The sequence below is a fragment of the Hydra viridissima genome, unplaced genomic scaffold (assembly GCF_058129835.1).
Source record: "Hydra viridissima isolate aposymbiotic clone 2 unplaced genomic scaffold, HvirCarnegie_v1 scaffold_7, whole genome shotgun sequence".
Lineage (NCBI taxonomy): Eukaryota > Metazoa > Cnidaria > Hydrozoa > Anthoathecata > Hydridae > Hydra > Hydra viridissima.
Window position 1 is genome coordinate 6,495,863 of NW_028324306.1, and position 20,583 is coordinate 6,516,445.

Genomic DNA, 20,583 nt, shown 5'->3' on the forward strand with positions numbered 1-20,583 from the left:
CAAAACTATGGAATAATTTGTAAGAATAATTCAATTTGGAGAGGAGATGAAAATGTTGTTGAACAATCGGATTTGATTATTCTTGCATTTGCTGCTTTCTTGTTTATTTAATTTGATTTTAAAGAACATCGAAGAAATATTTAAATACAGTTGGAAAGTTGCAATCAAAAGTGAATTTTCCAAAAAATAGTAAAACGTAAAACGCGTTTTCGTCACTCAACATACCTCTTTACCATTTTTTAGTCGGATTTGTCTTGAATTTTCTTAAATTATTTTTGCGCAATTGTAAGTATTTCATTTACTAGTAAGATTTAAAAACCTCTTTTAATTTACTATTTAAGGGTCTGAAACTAATTTGATCATTATTTTTTGATGGAAGATTACTGTTCTAGTACTACTCACTGTTGATGAAATTTATTTATACATGTATGCTATATTTAATATATTTTAACAATTAAGTTTTAAAAATAATTGAAAGCTTCCATAACAGCTGTACCATTTTATCCACTGCAATTTTACGCAAGAATAAAATAAAATTTACCGTTCAAAACCGAAATAGTCCCCTTTCCGTTTAGACCCCACCATTAAAACTCAATTTGTAAACAAAATTCTAAACAGAATAAACCCACAAAGTACCCATTCAAAATGGGTACTTTGTCTAAAGAAAGGTCTTTGTCTTGAGAAACTTTGGATAAATCCCCTTCCATATAAGGACCCATTGTTAAATAATTTATCGGGGCGAACTCGGTCGTTTACGGTAAATGAAAAATGATAATTTAAAAATTTTTTTTTTTTTAAAGGAAAACTTTAATCTAAACTATTTCTATTTCCTATTTTTTTTTTTTTTTTATTAATTGATTTAGTCAACAGTCGAAATTATTCGACTGTTGACTAAATCGATTAATATAATTTTGAAACTCAACCAAAATCGACGAACACATTTGTAATAAAAAATTTTAATCATAATCATATACATAATGCTACTTGAGAATTTATTTTTCAGATGCTATGAAACAAATAGAACTTTAAAAGAATAAACAAAAAAACTAGGTGCAATGCAGTATAGTAACACATGCTGTTGTTATTTCAGTAGCACTTTATTCGTTCGATTTTAATTTATCTAATCTCTTAGATTCATCTAAGAGATTAGATAAATTAAAATCGAACGAATAAAGTGCTACTGAACGAATAAAGTGCTATTTTGTTTGTTTATTCAATTTTCATTCATGAATGAAAATTGAATAAACAAACAAAATAAAACCAAAATTACGATCACAAAGTAAAGAAAAAAAAACAACACAGATGGAATTTTATATCATTTTTCACGACAATTAAAGCAAAAAATTAGCAAAAAATTTAGTTAACAAAACACAGTAGCGTAGAGAGTTGGGGACAGATGGGGCGAAACTTTTTTTAGGGTAGCAGATTTACAAAACTTTTTTGCATCCTTAACAGAAAAAAAAACAGAAATAAGGATGTTAGGATAAAACCCTTCGTCGATAAAATCGACTATTCGATCTTCCAAAGTTTAAAACAACATGAAAGTGGGTAACAAAACTTAAAATGCGTCGCGTTGCGAGTAGAGATAAAAAGTTTAATCCAACAAAATTTCTTCTACTTTTCAAAAATCTTTTTTTTTCTTTACTCGCTTTCGTTCCTGTTTTTCACTATCTGGAAGAACATTCCAAGTGTTCTATGCGTTATTCTACTGCATTGTTGGCGGTGAATTTTATTTTGCTTTTTTTAATTCGTTTTATTCATACAAAATATTGTGCTCATTTTTGTTTGTTTTTTTTTCATGAAAAACTTCAACAAAGCATGTGTTAAAAAACCGGCCGAATGCATTATTTAACCTCTGATTTTACTATGGCAAATAAAAAACTGCTTTTGAGTAATCTTTTATTTCAGTTTGAATGCTGCTTTGAGTGTTGCTTTCTGGTCTGAAATATATAGTTTGTATTTTAGGAAGAAACATCACAGTCATTAAAATCAAATTAACTGTTAAAAGTAACATAGATACTGCAGCGGTTTGTGTATTGAGATCGTTGCTACCATAATATATCGGGAAATAGCAAATAAGCAATATGCAAGAGATCCCCGTGCTGTAGGAAATAGCAGACGTTTCATTGAAGTAGGATGGCAAGTCTCGTGTTTTAAAACTTTGAACCAAACACAAGAATAAAACAAAAACTATGTAGACAATTTGAAAGGCAAGTTGGGAATCAGTTGAACAATAAAATGTTCTGCTCAACGTTTTATTGTTTAAATATGTTCTAATAATTGGAGGTGACTTGGTCAAGAAAATGGCTCCCGATAAGATTTGAACCATCAGAATGAATATGATTATTATTGCATCTAAGGAAGTTGCCACAAACTTTTCTTTATTTGAGAAACGAAAAACTTTTGTAAAAATTTTTATATACTTTCTGGTTTTAACAAATGTTGCTGATGCAATAGTAGTAAACAAGAAGCCAAAAAATATGTGTCGAATTGAGCATGCTAATAAAGTCGTTTTGCTTAAGTATAATAGAGGAACAGAAACTGAGATGAGTAAATGAAATATTATTTGAATTATAGAAAGAGAAAAATGAGCTGATTTCACGACTGCTGTATTTTTGTAATATAAAAATGTCGACGCAATTAAAACACCACACAGGAAGTTAAATGCAGCTAAGGCAGCTGTTAAACTCCACATAAAATCACCAGTCTTTAAACTGTCTACTTTAAAAGGATCCTCACAAGCAGTTCTGTTAAAGTTTGAAACAAAATCAGGGGGGCACCTCTGGCATTCTTGTGGACCATAACTGTTTTTAAAGCTATTTTCAATGCAAGGGACGCAAAATCGTTTCCTTTCTTTTTTTACCTCGGTGAGTACACCAAGTTTTAGTTTTTGTTCAAACCCTGATAAACAGTCTAGAGGTTCACATTGTGTAGCAATCTTTTCTGAAAGTTCATTAATTTCTTTTTCATCAAATAATTTTTTCACGTTCATTCTACTCTGCTCTTCATTCCAGGTAATCTTTAATAACAAATGTCCAAAAATTGGAAAAACTTTGATCCAATTGATTTCTCTACTATATATACTACCGTAAAAGTTGCAAATGATGTCACATGTTTGGTCTAATAATACATCTTGCGAGTCAACTTGATTAATATATAAGAAAATATTTGTAAATGTGTTTTGGTACTTACTTAGAATTTCTTCCCAAAAGATTTGTACTGGATCATATTTTGATAACATAAAGTTGCTTTTGGCATTAACATTTCCTAGAAATATAGTTTCTATGGCGATACCAAGATTGGTGCTAGCTTCTAAAAGCATATCAACGATAAAAATATTATCGAAAGGCGAAGATATCCCGTTAAAAAGAACAAAAAGCTGGTTCAACTTCTTGTTTAAAGATATTTCCTTCATGATATTTGAAAATGATACGCTTGAAATATTTTTATAGTTAAATATAAATTCTGTAATACAAAGGTCAGGGTATTTAGCTGCTGTTTCAAAACTATAGTATACTTCATCATCCATCGAGTTCATCATAAGCTTAATTAAAAAAATTTTCTTTACTTTTAAACTTAAAACAACAAAATCAAAGAAATTTATTGAGAGTGGATAAATGTACTGAGGAAATGAATTTGATCTGTAATTCACTTTGTAGTTGTTGAAGTTTACGTCGAGAAGCATTATATTTTGGTATGGAGCTATGATATCTATCATTAGTGTGGTCGATACTTCGTCAACATTTGTTACAATGATCATGTTCATAGATTGATCAATACTTCTTTGATACATACTTCCAATGATCAACTCTAAAAGAATTTCTTGAGCAGTAGAATGGTTGCAAGACGAAAAAAAGAAAAAATTTCCGCTTTTGTAGTAGTCATCTGGTATAACAATTGCTACGTTTTTTGAGCAAGGTCTAGTGGTGCAACTTACAACATCTGGTAAAATCCAAGAAGAATCGGATTCTTTAAAGATAAGCACAAAAACGCTGCCATTGTTATTTGATTGGTTCTCAAATATTGTGGAAGATAAACATGCATAATTTCCTCCAAGAGCAAACAAAACTGAGATGAATCTGATCATTTGACTGATCATTTGACTGATCATTTGACTATTTTGGAATAAAATAAACTCTGGTGCCCATGAAATTGCTAGTATAAGAAACGTTTTCAACACCATAAGATTTTGCAAAACTTTAAATTCCTTTAAATTTATGAACTAAATCATTTAATCTAAAAAAAGTTCTCAAGTTCCCTATTTTTTAATTTTTTAAATAAAAAGATAGAAACATGAGCATTTTTTGTAACGTTTCATGACTCCGTTATAAATGTCAAATACAACATAAAACATTTTCTGTGGAGTAAAGCGCTATTGTTTATGGTTTATTTTTGATCAAAAAATCAGGAATAAAAGACTTTTATTAAATATTTTTATCAAATTTATTGTTAAAAAAAACAACTGTTTGCTTTAAACAAACACGTTTTAAACAAGGATCAATGCTGTAGACGCTAAAATCTAAATTCCATTTTTTTCTTAGCAATTTACCTTTTTGTAAAACCAAAAAAATACTTAATTCAGAACGAAAAGTTTAAAATATAAAAAAAATTTCAATTATTATAAAATCAAACATATTATAATATTCAAAATTGTTTTCGTACTTTGAAATCAATCAAAGCCTTATACTTCTTTTAAAACTATAGATACTTTTTAAGGGATATAAATAGCTTTTGGCTACAATCAAAAAATTTTTAAACCTCACATTGTGGTATTGTGTTCTGTTGCCCCCCCCCCCCCTCCCTCTTATCCAGCTGCCTTAAAGTTAAAAACAAAAAAAAAAAAAAAAAGAAAAAAGAAAAAAGAAAAGGATTGATTAACAGATAAAAGAAAAAATAGGAAAGCTGCACAAGTTGATATTTAAACCAAAATTGATTCTCTCATGTATTCTCTCATGTATTCTCTCATGTATTCTCTCAAAATTGATTGGTTGTTATGTCACAAATATTACATTACTGACACAAGTTAATACTTATTTATAGCGTTTGTTACATTTATTGCAAAATTTTTAATTTTTAAAAAATAAAGTACAACTTTCTTTGATTAAATAATATAGGTTTACCAAAAAGAGATGCTGCAGTTTGAAGGTAATAATATGCTTTCAAAGAATGGTGAGAAACTATGGAGTACATTTCCAGTGATAGATGCTGCTCAGCTATGTGTCCATAATATTGTTCGACAACATAACAGCCCAACACGGCTTGCAACTAAAGTTTGTAGTATGAGTGTCGAATAGGGTGATTCTATTTTTTAGTTTGTCATGCAAACCTTTTCTAAAACATGAATAATTGTATTCTAAGAGCAACTAAATAAAAAATAATTAAAAATTTGAAAATTTTACTAGGTCAAAAAAAAAAGTTACTTTATGGAAATAAGACAAAATACTTAGGCAAAAAAACTGATAATTTGTATGATATTTTTTTAATTAGCTGAAGTTAATAGTGAATATAATATAAAACTAGCTTAACAATTATTGGTGGATTAGAAATAAAATAACTGTATTCCATTTTCTATTTTAGTTATAATTATATTTACCTAAATATGTCCCACATAAGTGCTAAAGGAGCATTAAAGAGAAAAGCAAACAACTTAACACCACCGTGTTCAAAGGAATCTCGGGAACTGCTTGCTTCAGCAGCGCCTTATGGATTACGGACTAAATCCTTAGCCAATTTCAAGACTATTCCAGAAGTCCGCCACATTCTTGGCTACTATCACCATCTAGCTGACACACGCCCCGCACCACCATCAAGAGCTGTTATGCAAATAATAGCAAAAGATTTGGAGCAGCTCTGGAATGTGAAATTTAGCATGCCCTCAGTATCCAGAGCTGGCATCACAAAAAAATTGAATGAAGTTGTGAATGCTTATAAATTAAGTTTGAAGAGAAAATCGAATATGGATTTTTTTATGCCATTTGATATCCTTAATAAAAATATAAAGCTGAAGAGGGAAGAGCAGATCTTCTATAATCATCAAATGGATGATAGAAAGAGCTGTGTATTAACCAGCCAAACAGTTGTTGAGCATCCTGCTAACAGGCAGTTGATACCAAAAAACATGGATCTTGATTATGTAGAGCAACTGTACACAGAGTCAAGCTCTGAAAATGATAATAACGTTGATGATTTTCAGCCTTTGTTTGAACGACCCAAACGGAGGTTTAAATCAAAGGTGAGTAATAATAATTTTTGGAAATAAAAAAAGTTTTTTTATTAAATTTATATTAATTTTACTTTTGGTTTAAGGCGATGCCAATTGCCATTATGTGCGCAGAAGCTGGTATCTCAACCCACAAAGGAGTTAGTGTAACTCGCTCATTAAGTTATTTCCATAGTGACATTCCAACTCCAAATCAATCGGCTATTTTCAAAGCTGGTAAAAGGTTGCAAGTCACAACTCTACTTAAACTTAAAGAAGCTTTGTCTGTTCAATTATCCTTTATATTACACTTTGATAGAAAAGGTGTGGCACCATATGATTATGGGATTAAAAAAGTGGAACGCATGGTCATTGCCCTTCAGTCTGATGGACCAATATTTTGGTACATTGGCCTCAAAACATTACATACTAGCGGAACTTCTGAAAATCTAGCCGCTATGATAACGGAAACATTGTTAGAGTATAATGTTGTGCATAAAATATCCCTTATAATTTGTGACACCTGCTCTGTCAATACAGGTTAGTAAAATTAAAATTATTTATTTTTAAATAATAAAAAAAATCCAATTAAATAAGTTATTCCATTTTACTTCAGGTGGATCTTATGATGGTTCTGGTGGAGTAGTAGGGATTTTAAGATCTAAGCTATTTAACAGGCCTGTTCCTTATTATGGATGCAATGCTCACATTTTGGACCTTGTTTTGAAAAAAATGGTAATTTTCCACTTGCCAACACCATCAAAATCGCCTACTCTAACTGACTTTAAGTTCATTCAAAAACTAAAAAATAAGTATCCGCAATTGAAAGAATCATACAATATCCTGTATAAAACACCTCATCCTCCTCCTACTGTAAAAACCTGGAGAGATGATTATAAGCTATTGGCTAGGTTTGTTTTATTAAAAATTATTATTTTCAATATCAATGATTTGTATATGTGATGAATGCGTTGATCCATTTTATTGTTTATTTTTCCAGGTTATGTATTGCATTTAGGCACTATTTGGACACCAATATTTTACCCAAACTGCAGCTACCAACGAAATTACCAAGTTCTCACTCAGCAAGGTGGAACAGCAGAGCAATATATGTCTTGTTAGGCTACTTTCTACTTCCTGAAGAACGACCATTATTGAAAGAAATAGCTAAGTTTATTAGCTGTTCTTGGTCACTTGCATGGTTTAAAATGAGAGAGGAACCCAACTGGGAAAACTTAAAAGAAACTACATCAAGTTGCATTAAAGCCCAAGAAGCTCTGACAAGACATATTCTTGGTGTTAAAATCTCATTCAAGAATGTGCATCGAACAAATGAGGTAGCTGAGAGAGGACTCCGAGCTATGGACATCCGATGTTCCCGGGCTAAGTCTGATGATGCTCTTGAGAGACTTTTTTTAACAGAAATGTTTATGCAAATGTCGAATAAAAAATAACTTCACTTTATAAACTTTGTCGTATTTCTTTTGCTTATGTATAAAATAAAAAAAGACTAAAAAAAAGAAATAATTTTGTCTTATTTCCATAAAGTAACTTTTTTTTTTGACCTAGTAAAATTTTCAAATTTTTAATTATTTTTTATTTAGTTGCTCTTAGAATACAATTATTCATGTTTTAGAAAAGGTTTGCATGACAAACTAAAAAATAGAATCACCCTAGTGTCGAAGCTACCACAAAAAATTATTCGAAGTGTTGTTAATTACACTAATACCAAAGTTCGTAGATTTAGACGAGAACAATCAATTGACAGCTACAGTGTGTCATTCTAATAACCAAATCATAAAAGAGCTTGGAACACTTAAAATGGCATCCCTATATTTTCTAACTCAATGCAACGATATTGATTTATCAATCTGCGAAGATATAACTGATTTGATGACAGAGAAGCTAGAAATTAAAGGTACTTAGCTCAGACTTTGTCTAATGAATTGAAATTTTATACTTGTTGATAAAGTTGCTACAGAGATTGCACTTGGAAATCTTTCTAATTCTACTTAGGCTTTCGTTTACGAGTATTATAGGCACATTACTTTTATTTAAATTTCTTTTCACTTTTATATTTTTCAGTCTTATCCCTGAGAAAGGAAATGTTTTGGATTACCTCAGCAACTAATTTGATGTTGCTTGCAACTGACATTTTGTTCGGGAAATATTCTTCTTTTAACTAATTTTGTGTGAAAGAACAACTTTGTAATGAATTTTTCCAATCTGCAAATTTGAAATCTTCGAATCCAAACATTCCAGTGTACCATCATCGAGTTTGATTTACCTAAAAGGAAAAGCTTTTCAGAATCTCAAAGTATATATTTTTTTAATTTGCCTAATTACTAATCGACCAAAAGTAAAAATGTTCGATGTGAGAACAAAAGAATTTAGAATACAAGCAGAACATAGTTTAATTGGTTAAATTTAAGAAAGAGAACGTCCAGAGGGGGGTTGTAATTTAGTTCAAAATAAAAAGTAAAGGACAATCAGGTAGATTGAAATTTTATACTTGTTGATAAAGTTGCTACAGAGATTGCACTTGGAAATCTTTCTAATTCTACTTAGGCTTTCGTTTACGAGTATTATAGGCACATTACTTTTATTTAAATTTCTTTTCACTTTTATATTTTTCAGTCTTATCCCTGAGAAAGGAAATGTTTTGGATTACCTCAGCAACTAATTTGATGTTGCTTGCAACTGACATTTTGTTCGGGAAATATTCTTCTTTTAACTAATTTTGTGTGAAAGAACAACTTTGTAATGAATTTTTCCAATCTGCAAATTTGAAATCTTCGAATCCAAACATTCCAGTGTACCATCATCGAGTTTGATTTACCTAAAAGGAAAAGCTTTTCAGAATCTCAAAGTATATATTTTTTTAATTTGCCTAATTACTAATCGACCAAAAGTAAAAATGTTCGATGTGAGAACAAAAGAATTTAGAATACAAGCAGAACATAGTTTAATTGGTTAAATTTAAGAAAGAGAACGTCCAGAGGGGGGTTGTAATTTAGTTCAAAATAAAAAGTAAAGGACAATCAGGTAGATTGAAAACATGCAGAGGAGCATGCAGAGGAGCATACAGAGGAGCATGTTCAACTAAAAATAAACTACAGCATGAACTTTTTGAAAAATAAGCGGTGAAAAAAGAAATTTTAACAACAGCCGTGAAAAGCCTATTTCTTAAAACTTGGTAAAAAATATTTTACTTACAATATATGGATGTGTGTGCAACTGCTTTTTTCATCAATGTTTTTCACAATTTTGAATTCAACTTCAATGTAGTAAAAAGAGGAAAAGCTAGACTCTGGTATAATATTCAAATCTGAAACAAAGTTAAAATGTGGTGATAACAACCTTTACTTTGTAAGCTGCTTCAACTTCAATTGGTAAATCTTATGCATAGGTTGTTTCAACCAACGTCCTTCATGACGAGGTTACGACTGTATATAGCAAATCATTTCGGAAGTGTAAAAGATTTGAAGCTGATTGAAGAAGAAGATTAATGTTGCGATTTTTGATCTTAGAATCGCACACATGCTATACTTTATCAATTCAATGTTGAGTAAGCATCATCTGATGCTTACTCAACATTGGATTGATAAGAATTTGCATTTTTTCCATATCTCATATAAAAAGTACTCGTGCGCGTAAAAGATTAATTAAATGAAAAAATTTCGGTTTCTCAAACCAAAATACGTAGATAAACTAATTAAAAAAAATATATTTACGTCATTAAAAAGGATGAAACTTCAGTGGTTTTTCCAGTTTCAGATTTGTGTTTTTTGAAACTAATGTTAGGTATTACAGAATCGCATCTAAGCATCGGCGTTACCGCACCGGCGGTAAAAAAATTTCGGTAAAATGCGGTAAAATGCGGTAAAACGCGTAATACGCATTTTTACCGCAGTGCGGTAAAAATGCGTATTACGCACTTTTACGCTTTCTTGTAACAGAAGACGGTAAAATTGCGTAAAAATGCGTAAAATCGGTAAAAATGCGTAAAAATGCGTAAAATGCGTAAAAATGCGTAAAAACGGTAAAATTGCGTAAATACGGTAAAACTGCGTAAAAGCGGTAAAAATCGGTAATTTCGGTAAATTGTGATAAAAGTTTGTATAAGCGGTAATTATTATGGTAAAAAATTACTCTGTTTTTATCAAGTCAGATAGTTGTTAAATAATTAATTACCCTCTAAAATTAAATTAGTCTCCTATATAAGCTTGACAAAAGTCAAGAAAGACTAACAACCTCAAAGTTCTTCAGTGATCTGATTAGTATACCAAAATCACTACCGAATCAAACCATCTTCAAGAAACAATGTCTCTTTGGAATTATTTTACCAAGCTAGACAGAGAAGAGGATAACATCTCTGGCTCTGGCAGAAAATCAGGATTTGCTGAGTGCAATAAGTGCAAAAAAGTGATTAAGCTGTCTCAAGGTAGCACCAGTGGAGTTAAAGCTCATTTAAAGTAAGTGTTTTACTCTTACTATAATTTAGTATATTTTAAACCACTGATCTCAAAATATAACTAGATAGCGTATTCTATTGTTGTTTTCGAAAAAATATTGAAGCAAAAATTGGCCTTCCAAGATGGTGGCGATCAGAGCTCTTAGCGGTGAACCGATGTACATCTAATAAGACTATTGTAATATGAAAGAAAATAATTAAACAGTTTTGAAAGAAAAACAAGACAATGAAACAAATTCTTAAAAAGTTTATAGAAATGAAATGATTTTAAAAAAATTAGACAATTAAAGAAATTGTTAATTTAAATGTTAAAGTTCAAAATATTCGATATAATTTTTTTATGTGCAATTTACGATTAAATTAATATTTATGTATAACTTATGTACCTTTTAGTTCTTAGTTACCCAATACAGTGTGCTAGAAGGTTGATAACACAACTGAATGGTAAGCGGCAGTGGTGTCTACCTACAATTTTGACAAATTTTATATTTTCAATAACGCAACATGCAGTTGTGCTACTAACCTTCTCAGGGCGTGTCTAGGGGATGTCTGCTACGTCGCTGGACATACCCAAAATATGTATCTTTATATATTTTTTCACAACTTCAATATTTTGAATAAATATGATGCGTCGGTAGATAAAAGCAAACAGAGCGAATAATTATAGCAAACTAAAGCAATAATTAAGCAAACTATACAAGGTTAATTGTTCGAACGGATGGTAAGAAGTTATTAATCCGGGATAACAGTTAGATTTACGATTTGGTATTTTATTATAGCGCTTTTCAAATCGAGAACGGTCTAAAGTTTATTAAAAAACGATTTATATATTAAACGGAGGTTGTTTTAATTTTTGACTTAAACTAATTAATAAAAAACTTTAATGGACATACCTTTTTTTATTAAGTTATAAAGTACTTCATTTTTTAAATATTTTCTTTTGTTAATTTAAAAAAAATAAAAGTTATTATTTCTTAGAGAACAAATTTCGGACTTCCATTTCAATTACACCCTTAGTAAAGTTTTAGTCAAATTCTTTTGATATTTATCATCAGGAGGAGAAGACTACAGTTAACAACAAGCATATATTAAAATATATCAATGGACATCCCCAATTGTTTTATACAAAGCTGTGTATCTTTTTAATTACTTGCATTTTGAACAATATAAAAAGAAAGTAAGGGTTTTAAACACTAAAAATTAAATTCGGACTTACGTTTGTACATACACTAAGCCGTCTTACCTGATATATGCGTTTCTCAATGAGGAAGGGGGGGATGCTAAAATTTAACATTTTTGGGAAGGGGTTAAAATTGCGACTTATCCAAAAAATTCCTGTACAGGCCCCTGCTTCTAGCACAAGCATTGGGTAGTTAAGAACTAAAAGGTACGTAAGTTATATTGCAAATGCTAATTATTTTAAATTTGAGATTTCTGCACAAGTAAACAAATACTTTTTCTTCACTACTATTAAACAAACTAAATTGAAACAAACTAAAATTAAAACTCCTACTTAGTTTTACTGAGAATCTGTATTTTATCATATGTGCCCATAATTATGAAAGTGGTCTAAGTCAAAATTAAAAAAAAAATGAATTTATCACTTATTTCACACGACATGATTTTAAACTAAATATATTCAATGTAATTTTTACGATATCGTCAAAAATGAACCTTTAAAAAGTAGTTGTAATTACAACGTTATACGGAATTTTTAATTTATTCAAATGCGAATCATTAAATATCTCGAAATAAGAAATATGACTTAGACCACTTTCATAATTATGGGCTCATATTTATTCTAAAAAACGAAAAGCAGAAAGTTAACATACAACAAGCTATTGTAAGAATATGTTTTGTTAAATAAAAAAATATTTATACTTGAAGTTTATGTAATTATGTAATATTCCGTTACTTTTATGAAAAAAATCTTATGCTAAACAAAAAAATAGATTTTTATTTGAAACTTATCAATATTTGAGCTTAAGATATAAAATTTGATTATCATTAGTTTCTTAATTTTTATATAGCCGTTCGTTGTATCCGCCGCCTTCTTGAGAGGCCAAAACTGGCTTCGAAAAATTTTGCGTTTGTATGAATAAACGAGCTGGCCCGGATAGCGATCCGGGCTAGTTTGTTTATTCATATAAACGCAAAATAAAATTAAGTTGAAATAAGGACAACGTCGAGATCTCGGTAAACGGGCTGGCTCGTTTGCCGAGCCAGCCCGCTTTCCATATAAAGAGGCCCTAACTCTAAATTTTCACCAGTCAACAAAAAAATCTATTAAAATGGCTGCCCACAGTTTAAAAACAGAACCTCTGATCACGTGGTATTAGTTTAAACTTTTATAGCATTTGTTTAATAAGACTGTACTTCAGGATAAAGTAACTACTTCACGCGTTGACAAATTACTAAACAAATTACACCAAGGTAAAGGAAATTAGTTGTCGGCACGAACAGATTTTCATCATTTTTTCAAGATAAATATTTGTAAATTTGGGAACTTTTTTCGTGTAAACAAAGTCTGTCAATGATAAAATAGATCTGTATGGATAATTTTAAAATGACTAAAAAAAGTATAGCGAAGTATAAAAAAGCTTAAATTAAATTTTTTATTAAGATCTGGTTTCATTCAACTCCTTGGTCCTTCATTCACCAGCCTTAATTTTGTGTATTTTTTTAGTATTTTTTCCGACATGTCGCCATTTTTTGCCTCGGCTACTTTATAAGCTCCATAATTTATATTCCTTAATGCATTATTTTTTTAGTAGGTGTATTTTCTTATAGACTTTTTTATAATTCATTTGATAAAGCATAACCTTTTAAAAAGTTATTCAAATTTATAATTATCTTGCAAAATGCGGTCAGATATTTCATGTTTTCGCTTTTCATATTTCATATATTATTTCAATTGTCATAATAAGCTCATAACCCATTTGTTTTTGTCAAATAAAAATTAGTTTATATATAGCTGGTAAATCATTTTATGTTAGTATTAAATACTTAGTTATTCTTGCGGTTTGCCATAAATTGACTTTGCTAAATTCTTTAAAACTGTGACAAATTATTTTTTTCTTTATTGTATTTACATTCATTTTATGTATAAGTTATTTATCCTTTACTGTATATATTTCTGTTGTTAAACATAAAAATAGAAAATTCTATAATATTCATAAACTGGATGTCTACAGCAATATAATAGATGGAGTAATTCCCTAGACATGAAACCATTGTGCTCTAGGTAGCTACAAAACAATTTGATTTTTGTATTATTTACTTTATCTCAAGTTATACATGTACTAAGGTAGTCAAGCAAATGATCTCAATTTCTTTTCATTGTCCGCGTTATTTCTTAAGGTATTAAGAATGTCTATCTATATAAAATTAAGCTTAAAACTTGGTTCTTTTGCTGTTATCTTTAATAAATGAGAGGAAGTTGAAATGACTGGTTAGACGAGTCCAAAAATTTTCGTTAAATCCGACAGACTTTAATATAATTTAATTTCTATTGCTTAAAACAAAAGATTTCTAACTATGCGCAACGAGCATGGTTCGCAAAAAAAACAATAGGTTGCACGTCCATTTCTTATATGTCCATGGTAAAATGCAACATGATAAAAAAAAAATTATTTAGAATTTTTAAAAAAACACTAATGTGTCTTGCGGTTCATGTATTTATTTTTTATGAACTATCTACTACTGAAACATTGTAATTCGCATCCTTTTAAACATATATAATTCCACTATTTTATTTCAGATCCTGCAATCCGCTATCTTTTTACCAGATGCAAAAAGTCGATAACGAAAATAAAGAGAAGAAATTTCAAGAAAAGAGGAATGCTCAGGCAGAGGCTGATAAGTCCAGTACCATAAGAAGATATTTTGGTCCTATTAATAAAAACAAAAGGCTTGATAACCTCCCACATGATGCATCATCAAGTCACCAAACAAAAATGGACGACTTTACTGAAACAATAAAGTGGCCTTCACAAAGTGCTCAACAGTTGGAATTTGATACCATCCTAACCCTTTCACTAGTTCTCTCTAACCTCCCGTTTCACGTTATTGAAACTGCTGGCTTCAAAATGCTGCTGAATTATCTTTGTCCACAAGCCAACCTAAAAAGTCCAACCACCTTATCCAAATTCAAGCTACCAATGATTTATCGCAATCTAAGACGTGATGTAAAAATGCAAGTTGAGAGAGACATCCCGCATTGCGAAATGGCAGCTTTCACTACAGATGGATGGACTGCAAGAAATGGTGATCCCTTCGTCTCCCTTACATTGCATTATGTTACCAAAGACTTTGAACTCAAAAACTTATCTTTGGATTGCCAAAACTTTATTGGGAGACATACAGGGGTTTTGCTTGCACAAGGAATAGACCACATGATTTCTCAATTTCCTGGTCTTCAGAGGGAAGACCTTTACAAAGTGGGTGTTACTGATGCTGCAGCCAACATGAAGAAAGCAATCACGGGAAGCAAAGAGATCAGTGATCATCTAACCTGTGCCGATCATCTGCTCAACACTTGTTTAACAAAGGCTGTAGAAAAATCAGAAGGAATCAATGATATAATTAAGAAATGTAAAGGACTTGCTCAAAGGACCCACCAAAGTTCATTAGACTGGCAGGACATCAAGAAAGCGTGCGTGGAAGCAAATATAGAACCAGTAAAGATCATTCAGCCAATTGTAACAAGATGGAATTCTAACTTTATGATGCTTAAGTCAATCCTCAGATTGAAGGCTGGTTTACTGGTTGCTCTAGAAACTCCAAACAAACCAGATCTTCAAAGTTTGATTCCGGATGAGTTAGAGTTTATTAGTATTTACAACATTTTACCATTTCTGGCAGAATGTAAGCGATGCTCTGATTCCTGGTCTTCTGAAAATCTAGTGACTATGCATAAAGTTCAAAAAGACATAATAAATCTCCACTTGCTTTGCAAAAGAACCATAAATGACATTGAAGAGCGTGACCCTCGAGTTGCAGAGTGCCTACACAACTTCATGAAAGAATTTGAGAAGGGTTTACCTAATTATGGCGTTGGAGTTCTTCATGAAAGAATTTGAGAAGGGTTTACCTAATTATGGCGTTGGAGTCAAATACTATAATGTGGGTTCACTTCTGCACCCATATTATAGAGGATATACACTCAAAAATATTGCAAACAGTGAGGAAGGGAGGGAAGCCGCCATCAAGGAATTGGTTGACAATCACCCAACCACAATCCAGTTCTGCGAGTCATTGGTTGATGATCATACTTCGCTAGAAACATCAGATCTTGACGAAACTATGGATCCAGTGGACCTTGAGTTTTTGAAAGACAGGAGGCAGGTTTCAGCGCATCGCCCTGGGACTTCACAGCCTAGCCAATCAAAGCTCAAGCCACCCTTGATGCTTGAATTTGAAAAGTATCAGACTATGGCCTTACCTGAAAGGGATGTGGATGCTTTAGAATGGTGGAAGCAAAATAAAAATGAGTTACCTTTGCTAGCTGGTCTGGCTAGAAGTTACTTGGCTATACCTGTGACTTCTGCTTCATCAGAAAGAATGTTTTCAGTAGGAGGTAGGACAGTTACTGATTTTAGACATAATGTAAAACCAGAAAACACTAGCATGTTAGTTTTTGTGAGTCAAAATTACGCAAGGGTTCCTTCTAACCTCAACGATTGGGAAAAAACTTGCGAAGAAGAGCCGTATGAATTACCACATGTCACACCACCAACTAAGAAGACTCACCAACAGGGAAAATCACATAGTCAAACTGAAACTAAAAAAAGAGGTGCACTTGAAAAGGCTTCTCCAACTTTATCAGATACTCAAACTGGTCCTGAACCTAATAAGCAACAACAGCTACAGTTAGATACTCAAGAGAGTCAAAGGACTCTAGCTCAACAAGAAGGGTATGAAGTGACTCAAGGTAAAGACCAAACTCAAAGTGTCTCTTTGTTTATTCCAATGACACTCCAGCACAATCAAAGTAGAATCAAAAAAGCAAAATTAGGTAATATAATGAAGTCGAATTGGAAGGGGAATGAGAAAAAAAAGTACAGAGCATCTGAGCTTGCAAACATTTTATTAGAGACAGATGATGATATATCTGATGATTAATTTTTTATCAATAACTTGTTTGTTTAAAACTGTAAATGTAATATTTACTAATAGAAATACAAAAAGCAATTTAAAGTATCTTTTTTTAGTTTTTCGGTAATCAGCAAAAAAAGAGGTAATTTGTGATAAAATGCGGTAAATCGTGATAAAATGCGGTAAAAAGTGATAAAAACGGTAAAAAGTGATAAATGCGGTAAAAAGTGATAAATGCGGTAAAATTGCGTATTACGCATTTTTACGCAAAATTACCGCGGTAATTACGCATTTTTACGCATTTTTACGCAGATTTACGCATTTTTACGCAAGTTTACGCAAATTTACGCAAATTTACGCAAATTTACGCATTTTACGCAAATTTACGCAATTTTACGCATTTTACGCAAATTTACGCATTTTTACGCATTTTTACCGACGGTGCGGTAACGCCGATGCTTAATCGCATCTAATCAGGTAACTGGTTCATTTGCTGTATGGTTCAATCAAGCTTTGCGAATTTCTTTATTTAAAGTCTTCATTTTTATTGGAAAACTAACCTCCATGCTTTTAATCTATGCAGAATTTGTAGCATATTTTATGATAACGACAAAATCTTTCTTGGTCGCATATCTAGAAACTTTTTTTTTCTATTGAATCTAATACCAATGCTTCAGCAGGATGTTCAGCCAACTTGGCAACCTTAAACAAGAAAATATTTAAGTGAGTAAACTACTTTTTGAATTAGTTTGAATTCAATTGATTTGTCATCACCTTAGATGTTTTACTTCTCTCATTTTTCCAGTCCGTGTTCTTTCTACCTGGACCTGCTGCAACGTCTTTTCTGTTAACTTTTATTTCTTTTTCCAACCAGGTTCGCTCATCTTCTAAAAGTCTTCTAGAAGGTTCTTGAATGCTTGAATGCAATTTATGCTTGAATTTACATTTTAATATTGATAGATTTTGCTTGAGATTTATTATTTTAGGTTCATCAATATTTTCATGGTCTTCACCCTCAAAATCTACGAAACTCAAGTAGAAGAGCCTCAAGTAAATTATCATAATTAGTTCTTAAACTCTTGATTAACTAAATATATTCTTTTCATGATGAATACAAGCAGCTATTATTCGCTATTTTGTACAGAAGTTTTATCTTTAAAGGTTTAATTCAGGCAATAGACCGTCAAATCATTTAACTTTTGATTTTTGAGGTTTAAAAATTAGCATGATTTGTTTGACCATAAGTTTTTGAATGTTGGCTTTTAAGTTGATGACAATTTACATGTAATACTAATTTAGTGTGAAAAATGTGTGAAAAATATTTTAATGCGAAATTTTGCATTTGACTTTTTTTAAACGATTGTATATTTAATAAGGGCAAGTTCGGGCAACTGACTTTTTTTTCTGCTTTCGTGTCTATCGGTGGGAGTTTGTTGAAATCGCCGTAAAATCTGATGGAATCTTTTTTCAGCCGAACTCTTGATTAAACAAATTTAAAAAAATAAATTCGGGGCACCTTTTTTAAGATTTTAGGAATGATAACCTTAAATCAAAATGCAGTGTTAAAAATATTGTTTATAGTTACCAAATATCTTAAACAAATACCATCAAATTAAATTTTGAACTGTTTTTGCACATAACAACCTTAAAAGGTGACACTTAAGTGAGCATTTGTGTGCGAGTTTCGCAGTAAAAGAAATACAAATAAAAAAAATTTCTCAGGAAAAGGTGCAAAAATTGGTAATATTAGTTAGATTACAACTCAATTTATTAGCTACAAGCTATTGTTTCTTTTTTTTTATTGGCGGGGGGAGTTGCCGTTTTTTTGGGATTTTAACTCACTGTGGTACGGTACAAAAGTTCACGCTACAAAAAGATTTGTAAAGTTTTTGAACATGAATGAATTTTTCTTTCAAATGTATTTGTATTAACAAAAAATCAACAACATTAACAACATGAAGAAAAAAAAAACAAAAAAAACACAAGACAAAAATTATGTATCGAGAATAAAGAACAAATCAACAAGTCGGCTTTATTTATAAAGCATAAAGGAGCCACAGGAAAGTATGGAAAATTAGTACGCAGAATGTTTGCTGCAGATTGAGGCGAGCAAACCATTTAAAACACTTCACTTCTCAAAAAAAAAAAAAGGCCACTAAATTTTAAATGAAATCGGAGAAGACTGAATCTCGTAGAATTTCACATGAGCAGGAATGTCCGAGGGAGATGTAAAACTCTTTTGTGTTAAAGTTTACTGTTCTCGTCACCATGTTAGTAGCACAGCCTCCTTCACCTGTCAGACACGTTTCGTAATAGTCAGCATCTTGACAAGTCACGTGATAATGCTGACGTGGAGAGTAACTAAAAAATGATTTATATCAAACTAATGACACATTCAATGAAAATAGTCACTCTATTTTTCAGTAACTGAGGATTTTTTTAACAACTTCAGTAAATATTGTGTTATAACCAATTTCTACCTTGCTGGAAGTGTTACTAAATGAACGCATTCTCTACAAAGCGAGTAATGAGTACCCGCAGAGTTTAATGATTTTTTCGGATTGCAGCATTTGTTTACGTCATTGCAAAAAGCGATCTTTGATCCCTCAGGAAGGTTTCCTGGCATTTTCCATGAAAGCGCCGCTCTCTTCTTTCGACTCAGTAAAGAAAAAAGATTCTTTTTTGCTGATGTAGGAAAATAGTAAACTGATAAATGAAATATTTAACTAATACTGGCAATAAATATTATAATAAAAATCTAATTTTGTCGAAATCGGCCGATAGGCTAAAACTCAACCTCTCAAGTATACTTTCAAATTCTTTTAAAGGTCTTGTGTTTTTAAAGACCAATAATAAGTTTATTATGTTATTTGTTAATTACATCATTTTATTAGCTTGCTTTCTTAAGTTAAAAATTTATACATGTGGATATTACCTGAACAAACAAGCGAGTTTTTTTGGATTTGAGTTTTAAGAGCAGCAGCGGACTTAAAGTCTTCCAACGTATTTCGACGGCTGCATGTATTCTCTGAGTATGTTTTTACTGCAAATATATTTCCCTCTAAGTTCAGATGCAAAAGCTGAGAAAAGACAGCTGAAATAAAAAGATGAAATATTGCCGCGCCGAATATTGGTTGCATTTGTTCTGTGGTACCTAAAGTTAAAACTGCAATTAACTAACTCTAACTTTTACGCATGTATGTTATATATATATATATATATATATATATATATATATATATATATATATATATATATATATATATATATATCTGTGTGTATACACACACATATAAAAACTATTTTACACATGTAAAAGTTAAAACCTTTTTTACCTTGATAAACTGCTTTTTCTCAAAAATTATTTTTCAAAACACACTTTGTAAAATTTAAATAATGACCTTTTTAAAGGAAACAAGCCAACGCAATATCGCTTTAATTATAACTTCCACCGAAATTTTTACAATAGCAAATCATTTTTAATTATTTAATGAAGTTTAAGTGAAAGTTCTTCGAGTGAATATTGATGCTTTTCAAAAATATTTTTCGTAAACAAAGGAATGAACGTATTCAAAAAGAAGCGTTAATACAAAGGCTTACCACATTTTCAGATTATGTGAATCATACTAAACCCTGATTTTTGTAGTTTATCCGGGAAAAGGTATTTCGTATTTGTTCCCATATTTCCATCGGACTTAGTCAATATTATAATATCACGTTCAGTAATTAGTAAAGCTTCCTGCAGTTAAATATTTACGACAAAAAATTATTTGATAAATAGAAATCAAGTGAGGTTTATCAAAAAAGGTGAAGG

At 31.0% G+C, this 20,583-nt stretch overlaps 2 protein-coding genes and 1 long non-coding RNA gene across 4 annotated transcripts; 2 read left to right on the top strand and 1 right to left on the bottom strand.

The window, feature by feature from the left end:
• The first annotated feature begins 4,876 nt into the window (after window positions 1-4,876).
• On the top strand, window positions 4,877-7,667 carry LOC149885882 (uncharacterized). 2 transcript variants are annotated; one of them, XM_090093681.1, is made up of 6 exons: window positions 4,877-5,022; window positions 5,115-5,295; window positions 5,578-6,232; window positions 6,307-6,739; window positions 6,816-7,110; window positions 7,200-7,667. In XM_090093681.1, exons 3-6 carry the CDS (start codon window positions 5,600-5,602, stop codon window positions 7,651-7,653), a joined length of 1,815 nt encoding a protein of 604 aa, XP_089949807.1. In that variant the 5' UTR covers window positions 4,877-5,022; window positions 5,115-5,295; window positions 5,578-5,599; the 3' UTR covers window positions 7,654-7,667. The 2 variants fall into 2 exon arrangements, with proteins under 2 accessions (XP_089949807.1, XP_089949808.1); XM_090093682.1 differs by having other exon boundaries at window positions 4,910-5,022; window positions 5,115-6,232; window positions 7,218-7,667.
• A 13-nt stretch (window positions 7,668-7,680) lies between these two features.
• LOC149885883 (uncharacterized) lies at window positions 7,681-8,755 on the top strand. The gene is made up of 2 exons (XR_016454363.1): window positions 7,681-8,117; window positions 8,285-8,755. It is a non-coding gene; the product is annotated as an uncharacterized LOC149885883 (long non-coding RNA).
• Window positions 8,756-18,655: 9,900 nt separating this feature from the next.
• LOC145184542 (uncharacterized) lies at window positions 18,656-20,238 on the bottom strand. The gene is made up of 4 exons (XM_080060242.2): window positions 20,105-20,238; window positions 19,705-19,923; window positions 19,250-19,454; window positions 18,656-19,130 (listed from the first exon to the last, which is right to left on the bottom strand). Exons 2-4 carry the CDS (start codon window positions 19,907-19,909, stop codon window positions 18,932-18,934), a joined length of 609 nt encoding a protein of 202 aa, XP_079916368.2. The 5' UTR covers window positions 19,910-19,923; window positions 20,105-20,238; the 3' UTR covers window positions 18,656-18,931.
• Window positions 20,239-20,583: the final 345 nt, after the last annotated feature.

Coding starts and splice junctions, on each gene's coding strand:
- LOC149885882 (XM_090093681.1), top strand. CDS start 5,600: ATGTCCCACATAAGTGCTAAAGGAGCATTAAAGAGAAAAGCAAACAAC. Junction 6,233..6,306: donor AACGGAGGTTTAAATCAAAG/GTGAGTAATAAT, acceptor TTTTGGTTTAAG/GCGATGCCAATTGCCATTAT. Junction 6,740..6,815: donor CACCTGCTCTGTCAATACAG/GTTAGTAAAATT, acceptor ATTTTACTTCAG/GTGGATCTTATGATGGTTCT.
- LOC145184542 (XM_080060242.2), bottom strand. CDS start 19,909: ATGCAACCAATATTCGGCGCGGCAATATTTCATCTTTTTATTTCAGCT. Junction 19,455..19,704: donor AAACTCGCTTGTTTGTTCAG/GTAATATCCACA, acceptor TTCCTACATCAG/CAAAAAAGAATCTTTTTTCT. Junction 19,131..19,249: donor TTAGTAACACTTCCAGCAAG/GTAGAAATTGGT, acceptor ATCATTTTTTAG/TTACTCTCCACGTCAGCATT.